Source organism: Adiantum capillus-veneris, chromosome 20 (assembly GCF_014529385.1).
Source record: "Adiantum capillus-veneris isolate H3 chromosome 20, ASM1452938v2, whole genome shotgun sequence".
Lineage (NCBI taxonomy): Eukaryota > Viridiplantae > Streptophyta > Polypodiopsida > Polypodiales > Pteridaceae > Adiantum > Adiantum capillus-veneris.
The window spans coordinates 121,530,394-121,540,652 of NC_140950.1; the positions used below are offsets into that span (position 1 = coordinate 121,530,394).

At 43.2% G+C, this 10,259-nt stretch overlaps 2 protein-coding genes across 2 annotated transcripts; both read left to right on the forward strand.

Moving 5' to 3' along the window:
• The first annotated feature begins 4,635 nt into the window (after positions 1 to 4,635).
• Positions 4,636 to 6,579, forward strand: LOC147433181 (uncharacterized). Its single transcript, XM_086492832.1, has one exon. It carries the CDS (start codon positions 5,899 to 5,901, stop codon positions 6,577 to 6,579), a length of 681 nt encoding a protein of 226 aa, XP_086348958.1. The 5' UTR covers positions 4,636 to 5,898.
• A 1,244-nt stretch (positions 6,580 to 7,823) lies between these two features.
• On the forward strand, positions 7,824 to 9,866 carry LOC147433182 (pentatricopeptide repeat-containing protein At2g33760-like). The gene has a single exon (XM_086492833.1). The coding sequence runs from the start codon at positions 7,824 to 7,826 to the stop codon at positions 8,235 to 8,237; it is 414 nt and encodes a 137-aa protein (XP_086348959.1). The 3' UTR covers positions 8,238 to 9,866.
• The last annotated feature ends 393 nt before the right edge of the window (positions 9,867 to 10,259 follow it).

Consider the following 10,259-nt stretch of genomic DNA (forward strand, 5'->3'; position numbering starts at 1 on the left):
TGGCGCAAGCTAGAAAACTGCATCGCTTTCATCATCGCTACAAGCATCGTAGCCAGTGCTAGCATGTCGTGAAGAGCACGCAGGGTGGCTATGAGGGTCTACACGTAGGGCAGCAACAACCACCAACAGCCATCCACCCTCTTCCATCCCTACATGCGACAGTGGCAGCACCCACCATCCGGCAAACAATCAACTGATGGTGTCGTTACGTCATCAGCCACCATCCATCCGATTTTCTTTCTATCTCTCTCTATCTCTCTCAAGACTGCCGTTCTCTCTCTTCACTTCAATCACCATCCACTGACCGCCACCCGATTGCCATGCGGTGCTCATTTCTCTCTCTCTCTCTCTCTCTCTCTCTCTCTCTCTCTCTCTCTCTTCAGCCGCCTATGACCACAGGCTGAACGAGCACCTCTCACTCTCCCATTTTGATCTCACTGAACAAGTGACTGTAGCTACTATGGTTTGCCAACCCACACAACCACAGAAGCGGTCGTCTCTTTGCACTTCCACTACCACTCTCTCTCACATATTTCTGTGAATCGACTTGAGTCCTCTAACTCTCTCTCAATGACGAGCACAGATACATAGTTTATCTCTCCCTTCCTACGTACCAACCCACCCTCTTCCTCCCCTGTCGCAGTTCACCACTTTCTCTGACCTCGTTCTCAAGCCATGCATGCAGAGACAACATGAACCTCCACTCGGGCGCTTAAAGGAAGAGCGGGGACTTGCGCAAAATCGGCTTCACACTCCGGCCCACCCCCTTTCCCAGCATGCACGCATGCATTGGCTACTGTCGTAATCCTTCCACTCACTCTAGCTGCCATGCAGTCCTCTTGAAGTTTCCAGCTACGCGATCTCTCTTTTTCTCTCCCTCTCGCATCGAACTGCAGCCCAACCACTTGGAATACATGAGATCTACCAACCATAACCAAACGACTCTAGTTTAGACGTCCTCATCCTCAGAGGACACCAGCCGCCATGCAACAACCCAAACTGGCGTCATTCCCCAGTCGTCAATTTGTTTTCTCTCACCCGTAGACTGCGGAACACTCACATGTCCCACAACTGGTGCATGCGGGCTTGGCTTAATAGCCACCCTATCAGTAACAACTCACCTCACCCAGAAAAACCACTTCTCCTCCTAGTGGCGCTGCATCTGCACGGCGATACTTTTCCCTCACACAATCTCCGGGATCGTTTCCCACACCAACTGGTTATTATTCTTCTTCTTCACTCTGTTCTTGTACAATTACCTACCAAAGCGGACATTGAAAAATCTCTACAGCGGCCGGCGCACCTTGATGAAGCTCTTGCAGAGGCAGCCCTTGATGAAGCTCTTCAACGACATACACCCATTGTCGGGCATCCTCTGGCAATGACGATGATGACGACATCGATGATGATGATCTTAGCTTAACAAAATCAAGAACGAACATAGACGAAGCTCTTCAATAAGCATGCACTAGCTTTTCGGACATCACCGGACTGCAAAGCATATTGGGACAGCGACAAAGCTCCTCAGTGACCAGCTTCCTGCGACAACGGTGCCTGTTGCCGACCATCCCGAGCATTGAGATGATCATGATGATGATGATTTCATTCACGCGATATTACTTTAAGTCTTTTAATTTGATTTTTCACTACACTTCATCTTATTTTGTACTCGATATTGTATTCGATCCATGAGGATTATACGAGTTTGACCCCATGGCTTCTTAAAGACGAGTAATATAGTTTCTTCGCTCTTGATGCAATACTTCCTGCAACAAGCTAGCATTGACGACGACGACGATGATTTTGTTTTGTACCCAGACTTGATGTCCTTTAGTGTATTTTAATTTCTTGAACTTATAAATTTCCCATTACCTCTTTTGATTGCTTTGATGAACAGTCACAAATTTCCACAAGTTTAGTGAAATTATCAATGACAGCTTTAGAATATTTGACCTAATACCGCACGAATTTCAAGTCTACACTTATTTTCAAGTGATTAGCACAGAATGTATTTTTCTAGCCCTGTCAAAGATCACCACACAACATGCGAACCATAGCAGTGATGGTAATAAGCGGCACAAGGATATCATCTCTCTCTTCCTCTTTACAAAATCTTGATAGTACACTTTACAAAGCGTCTCGAATAATGCAATCTAAATCCTCCTTAGGGAATGACATACTCACTAGGTATTGGACTGTACGACTCATCACTATGCATAGCCTTCTAGATTAGTAGCAACACATATTCAGTAAGGTACCCACCTTTGGCCACGTAACAAGCTACTACATCAACTACGCAAAAGCCTTACAACATCGTAACACTATCAAGAAGATCTTTGGCATGGTGTTTAAACTATATGCTTTTGAATATGGAAACCTTACCTCCTTGAAAAGTTCTTAATTTGGACTTTACCACTCGTTCAAGTTCATTAACCTAAGGAATTTATGGGATTTACAAGAGCCCGATATTTTTTTATTTTTTTATTTTTCTCAATAATCTCTTTTATGGAACTTTCTCATTCATCAATTCGAGCAAGGGTACTACTTTAGACCTTTTCAATAACTATCGCGAGGGACCACCACTAGTCCGTTTTTTAGGCTCTTTTGATTTAGGCCGGTGTGAGACTGAGACCGTGCATTACAAAGAAAAGTATAGAAGCTCCCTAGAAGATGACTTGTAGCCATTGGATTGAATAACTAGGTAAAATATTGCAATTAAAGCATTTGAAGGCTTGCTAGTTGGACACACACTCATCATGACTGCATATTAATGTTGACTTACACTACATAATTTTTGGAACACTCCTTCATAAGTTAATACTATAAAATGTTACAAAACGCATTTGTACGGTGATACTCACAAATTTGTACAACTTTCTTCATTTATCAGATTTGCTTTAGTCATTCTTACCTTTTCTTTATCTATGGCTATCATATTTCTTAAGATCTCATCAATTACGCAACATATCTTGTCTGCCTATACTGCACTGACATCCCTTATCATACTCAGGTACAATAACATTCACTTTCTCTACTTGTTTGGAAGTTTATTTTGGTTGTGCATATATTTAAGGACACAAAGTCAAGCAGTTTGTAATAGGGATAATACCATTGGACAATTTTGAAAGCAAAAAGATCTTTTACTTCTTTGCATTTTTTTATGGCATATGAAATCAAGAATCCCTAAAGTTCTGACTTGTGCTTGCACTACATGAGAGGATCTGACATTAAGCTATGCAGCTACTCATATGAGCTATGGTGCTTTGAGTTAGTGAACAAAAATTTGTAAGTACTCTGCTAATCAACTATACTCCAACGTGGTGTCACACAAGTAGTAAATGTTTTGTCTTTTTATGTCTTGTCTAGTCCATTGGTCACATGCACACAGATCCGCCGATTTAGGCAGTGTGTAAATACTCACCTTGGTGTAGATTCGTCGATTTAGGCAACACCAGTTATCTGTGCAAATTCGCCGATCTAAGCATCACGTCTTATTGGTGTAGATTCGCCGGCTGAGGCAACACTGATCACAAAATCATGCTGCAGTGGCTGGCTACCACTGTAACTGGTATGATTTTGTTACCCGGGTACATAATGAAAATGATTTGGATTTGGACTTATATTGTGGAATTGGAATTGGATTGGGATTTGGTATCTGGTGATTATTATGGCACTGTTTATGTGATGAGACTTGACATTATGAGATTAATGATGAGTGTGACCAATGATATCTTGATTCATTAGCGTATGACATATACCGCTTATTCTAGTGGTATGGGACACTAGAATAGGTAGTATGTGGATGACGGCAGGCATAAGCTAATGTTGTTTAGTTTCATAAACTTTTCTTTTATTATGTGATACTTTTGACACAACATACTAATCACTGTTTTTGACAAGTATTGTTTGCAGATTTTATCTTCGCAACTGAGGACAGTTGCTTTCCAACGGAGAGGTATGTTATGGAATTGATATCTTATTATTTATTGCAGCTGTGACAGGTGGAAAAGGCTTGACCGAGCTAAGCTATTGCAAAAGGATATCATATTTTATGTACATTTTATTATTCAAGTGCTCTTTATGAGCTTTGGTCAACTATCTTCTTTTCTGCATTGAGAGCCAAATTAATAGCCTTTGACAGAGAATTTTGTTCAAACATATCTACCTCGACACCAATTTGTAGTGCCAAACCTGATATGTACTTACGCTTCAATTTCCTTCGACTAACATGTTCAATAGCTTGCAATTGAATTAAACAATTCCAAAAACGATCAGTGTAATCCTGTACATCTTCATTTTGACCTTGCCGATCGGTGACGTTGTCAGGCATTTTTCTTGCAGGAAATCCTTTGGTCTAGAATGCATCAATGCACAGCAATGAGCATCTTTCCATTTTTGCGAGTTGTGTAAATATACTAGCTGAAGAAGTTTTTTTCCTTGGATTGAGGTGCATGGAGATTGGGACAAGGTCCGGCATATGCGATGTTGCTATTGAAAGGAATTGAAAGTCTTAGTGAAGATGTTTGTAGGTGTGCTCACGCCAGGGAGTGTGCAGCTTCTCAGCCTAAAGACAGAATTTGCATGGTGTAAATAATGCATTCAATGAATTTCCTATGATCTTTTGGGTCAAAAGTAGACCTCTGGGAGCTAGTTTGTTTAGAAAGTGTAGGAGTAGATGCCGCGTAGAGAGGGGCCGAGACAAGGCTCTGGAAGCGACTCAAGGAGGGGAAGCTCTCGGAAACGGAAAAACGCCTCTTCTCTTGACCCATTGATCAACCCCCTTCCTGATTCTGTATGGTCGGCAACTGCCAAGGAGATGTGGTGCTTCATAGGGCGACTACGAGCTTTAAGGGCTAAAAACGAGCTGCAGAGCTGGTGAAGAAGGAGAGGGTCACACAATTCAAAGATACAGAGAAATATGTGGTAGAGGGAGCCAGCTCGTGCAAAGGGGGGCGAGATCAAAGACAGCCTGCAGAGAATGTGGGATCTTATAGGTGACCTAGCCCTTCAATGCAAGTGAGAGGCCAAGGAAGCTCGTGTGAGCTGCAGGAGGAGGAAAAATCAAGGGGATTGTGATAGGACATGCTGGGAGCCATGAGGGGGGTTGCCGAGCAGGCAAGGATAATTTCATAGGGCATGCGGCAAGAGGGAGTCTCCAAGAAAGAGAGGTTGCCAAGCTCAACCGGGCCATCATCTAAAGGAAAGAGAAATCTGTGAGAGCAGCCAACTAGAGGGGGTGTGCTGTGTTGACGGGAGAAAAGCGGGGGTTCCAATGGAAGGAATGCCTCTTTGTATGTGGGAGAGAGGAAGCACGATGTTCCTCTCTATGATGCAGTCGAATGTTTTCTTGCTATTTACTCGACGTTTTTGTGACTTTGTACACTGAGGAGGTTTTACTAGCCAGGAGTGGTGGGCGTGTGCTGTAATACCACCCTGTGTTTATCTTCTCGCCCTTGTTGAGCTTGAGGTTGGTGTTTGCTGTAATTCCCTCATGGCCAAGGGTTTGAGTTGATGCTACTACAGATCTCTTCAATTTTGTTTGGCTGGTGATGTGAACTTGGGATTTCTGCTTCTGCACTGCAAGAGAAGCTAGCTATAGAGGTATCTCCCTAAAGTTTCTCTCTGTCAGTGTTTGGTGCCCCCACTCTGAGGAAGATTCGAGTACCTCCAGTTTGGTATCTTAGCCTGGAAGAACTATGGCACAAAGATAATTCGGTCGTGCAAAAGAGCAGGAAGTATGGACATGGATTCGGCGTGTCGGGGCTGAGGTGCAATACTTAGGGGTTGAGGATGATACACAACAAGTTGGCTATGGACACCAGGGTTTAGAATGTGTGCTTATCAATGTATGACATAGTTTCAGATGAGGCATAACAAAGTTGGACTTTACTAACAGTCATGTTACTCCTTAGGTATTGGAAGCTGCCAGAATATGCAAAGAATGATCAGTTTGCATCAGCATTTGCTGTGATGTTTAAGAGAAATCGGCAGGATCTGATGGGATGGCTGGAAGAATCCGTGATCAAGGATGGGATTTTGACATCTGATATACAAAGAGAAAATGGTATCCAAAATGTGGAGGCAATATGGCCTGTGCAAACTCTTGGGATATGCAATGTATGTGAGAATGAGGATGACCACTACCTTGGTGAGTCTTTCAATGGTCCGGTTGCTCTTTCTGATGAAAATCTAGAGCTTCATTCAAATAATCATGACTCAAAAATGGATGATGTTTTGAGTGTATCTGATGATGACGATGCATCCTATGAGGCTGATGTTAGCTCTTTATCTGAGAATGATGCCCAAAGTATGGATGCAGGCTCTCATAGAAGCTTGGCTTCGAAAGCTATGTCTTTATGTAGAGATGTTTCCATGTCTGCTGTGGTTCATGAAAAGGAGACTATTGGTTGTGATAGACTGGATTCAGATCATGATGCTGAATATGTGTGCATGAACCAGCTCTCGCAAAATTGCAATGTGGAGGATATCTGTGCATTCTGTGAACTTTGTATGGATAAAGAGACAGTTATGCAAGAGTTCCTTGCTCACGTTTTATGGCAAGTGTGGCTCTATTTGTAATGCAGAGACAGTTTTAGTCAAATACCAGTGCCAAACGTCCTTGCATGGACTATCCTTATTATTGGCTATGTTGAGAATGGTCATAGCAAGGAAGCATTGAGTTGTATGGATACCATGCAAGAAAAGGGCCTGCCTTACAAGGATCTCACGTTTTATCTCGTTTGAATGCTAAGCATCATTGGATCTCTGGGCAGAGGACAAGAGATACATGTTGCAATAGCCAGAGAGGGTTATGAATGTTCTTTTAGTCTTGGGAGTACTTTGGTAGATGTGTATGCCAAATGTGGTTAGCATATGGAGGCTAGGGAGGCGTTTGATAATGTAACAGATCGAGATGCTATTTCCTGGAACCCTCTCATTACTGCATATGCGGAACATGGGCTTGCAGTGGAAGCACTTGAGTGCTTTGAAGGATATGAAATTGGAAGGATATGCTCCTCAGACTCCTTGGATTTTATCTGGAACAGTTCGGGAAAATATTCTGTTTGGAAAGCCCTTCTTCCAAGATCCTTATGAGAGTGTTCTCTCAGCCCGCGCTCTTGATAATGACGTGGAAAGGATGTCTGGCAAGCACCTGTGCATGTTAGGAGAACAGGGTTTCAATCTTCCTAGTGGCCAGAGAAGCCGCATTGCTCTTGCTAGAGCTATCTATTAAAATTGTGATATTATTTATTTTATTTTCTGGCTACGAACTAAGTGCTGCCACAGTATTCACACGCCTTTCTCTTTTCAACATGCTCATCTCTCCACTGAATTCTTTTCCATGGGTTATCAATGGACTAATAGAGGCAGTTGTGTCACTGAAAAGGTTGACAAGATTTTTGTTGACTTATGAGACAAATTATGAAGGGACACAAAAGTTGGGATCGACAAATGATCTGGAGAGTACTTAGGTACTAAAAAACCAGGAGTATTTAGAAGAAAATGCTATAAGCATACAAAATGCAAGCTTTTCATGTAGCAATGGCCTTCAAGAAGTTCAACCTGAGCATCTAAAATGCATCGATATCAGAGTCCCGAAAAGAAGCATACTGCTGGTTCTTGGCGAGGTTGGGTCTGGTAAGTTCTCACGTCTTCAAGCCATGCTTGGGGAGATGAGACAGTTGAAGGGACACTGAGTTTCGAAAGGGAAATACGGATATGCTCCAGATGCTCTAGCATTGGTTGGTTGCACGAAATCTTGGGGCAGTGTGCCAACTATAAGGGAGGGTCATGAGACACATACTAATTGCATTAAACAGGGAATGGAAACGGATGTTATTGTTGGCAGTGCTCTTGTGGATATGTATGCCAAGTGTGGCATGCTTGAAAAAGCAAAGGAGGCATTTGATAAGATTCCAACAAGAGATACTTCCTCATGGAATGCCCTAATTATTGGTTATGTAGATCATGGACTCGGTTATCAAGTAGTTCACTGTTTTGGGCAGATGCAAGATGAGGACATTGCACCTGCTGTTGTCAACTTTGTATGTATCTTAAAAGCTTACGACAGGATACAGGCAATTGAAACAAGTGAAGGGATACACATGGAGGTTCAGAGGCAGGGATTATTGGACAAGCATATGGTGCAAGCAACTGCATTGGTCGACATTTATGCAAAGTGTGGTATGCTGGCGAAGGCCCAAGAAGTCTTTGATGCGCTTCCAACACGGATGTGAGCAATGATAGCATGCTCCTTACAAGGTAAATGTTTCGAAGATATATGTCATATTTCCATGGCATGCTATTGGACAGTGTCACACCTCATAGCACTATATATGCCAGCATGCTATAGTTTCCATAACCTGCTGACTGCTTAGCATGAATGCTCTAGCAGGCTAGGGAGGTTGGCAAGCTATGTCAGGCGTTTTTCTTGCAGGCAATCCTTTGGTCTAGAATGCATCAATGCACAGCAATGAGCATCTTCCCATTTTTGCGTGTTGTGTAAATATACTAGCTGAAGAAGTTTTTTTCCTTGGATTGAGGTGCATGGAGATTGGGACAAGGTCCGGCATATGCGATGTTGCTATTGAAAGGAATTGAAAGTCTTCGTGAAGATGTTTGTAGGTGTGCTCATGCCAGGGAGTGTGCAGCTTCTCAGCCTAAAGACAGAATTTGCATGGTGTAAATAATGCATTCAATGGATTTCCTATGATCTTTTGGGTCGAAAGTAGAGCTCTGGGAGCTAGTTTTTTTTAGAAAGTGTAGGAGTACATGCCGCGTAGAGAGGGACCGAGACAAGGCTCTGGAAGCGACTCAAGGAGGGGAAGCTCTCGGAAATGGAAAAACGGGTGCAGCAGAGGGGAGCCCCCTCTTCTCTTGACCCATGATCAAGCCCCTTCCTAATTCTGCATGGTCGGCAACTGCCAGAGGTTGAGGAGGACGCCATTCAAAGGCACCGAGAGCAGGAGATGTGGTGCTTCATAGGGCGACTACGAGCTTTAAGGGCTAAAAACGAGCTGCAGAGCTGGTGAAGAAGGAGAGGGTCACACAATTCACAGATACAGAGAAATATGTGGTAGAGGGAGCCAGCTCGTGCAAAGGGGGGCAAGATCAAAGACAACCTGCAGAGAGTGTGGGATCTTATAGGTGACCTAGCCCTTCAATGCAAGTGAGAGGCCAAGGAAGCTCGTGTGAGCTGCAGGAGGAGGAAAAATCAAGGGGATTGTGATAGGACATGCTGGGAGCCATGAGGGGGGTTGCCGAGCAGGCAAGGATAATCTCATAGGGCATGCGGCAAGGAGTCTCCAAGAAAGAGAGGTTGCCAAGCTCAACCGGGCCATCATCTAAAGGAAAGAGAAATCTGTGAGAGCAACCAACTAGAGGGGGTGTGCTGAGTTGACGGGAGAAAAGGGGGGGTTCCAATGGAAGGAATGCCTCTTTGTATGTGGGAGAGAGGAAGCACGATGTTCCTCTCTATGATGCAGTCGAATGTTTTCTTGCTATTTACTCGACGTTTTTGTGACTTTGTACACTGAGGAGGTTTTACTAGCCAGGAGTGGTGGGCGTGTGCTGTAATACCACCTTGTGTTTATCTTCTCGCCCTTGTTGAGCTTGAGGTTGGTGTTTGTTGTAATTCCCTCATGGCCAAGGGTTTGAGTTGATGCTACTACAGATCTCTACAATTTTGTTTGGCTGGTGATGTGAACTTGGGATTTCTAATTCTGCACTGCGAGAGAAGCTAGCTATAGAGGTATCTCCCTAAAGCCTCTCTCCCTCAACGTCGTGATTTAGCTTTATACTGTGTGGGTAAAAATTGGGGTAAAAACGCTTTTTTAAATGCATGCCAGGTACGTGGTCTTTTCTCATGTTGTTTGGTGGCGTTCCACCACAATGTAGCACTACTAGCGAGATGATTTGATGCACATTTTATCATTTCACGCTTAGGGTTGTCTTCATCATGAAAATAATAATCTAGTTGACTAACACATGCTAGAACCGTTCTAACATCTTTAGTGCCGTCAAAATCCTTGAAAGTGAAGGCTTTTGTACTAATTTTGTTTTTCTTGGGTGCCAGTGAAGATTCGGTGCGTGCAGAATGTAATAATTTATCTTTAAGTTCTTGCCTTCACATGCGTTCATATGTGAGGGATTGTTGCATATTTTGAAGTTGTTCCGCAATTGTGAGTGCCTGAGGAAGGTGTGTCATGATTGCATGCTTTTTATATTTTCCTCTCTTCTTTTTATTATTTTTATTTTTT

Bases quoted from the DNA above. Each gene is read 5' to 3' on its own strand.
- LOC147433181 (XM_086492832.1), top strand. From the start codon at position 5,899: ATGTTACTCCTTAGGTATTGGAAGCTGCCAGAATATGCAAAGAATGAT.
- LOC147433182 (XM_086492833.1), top strand. From the start codon at position 7,824: ATGGAAACGGATGTTATTGTTGGCAGTGCTCTTGTGGATATGTATGCC.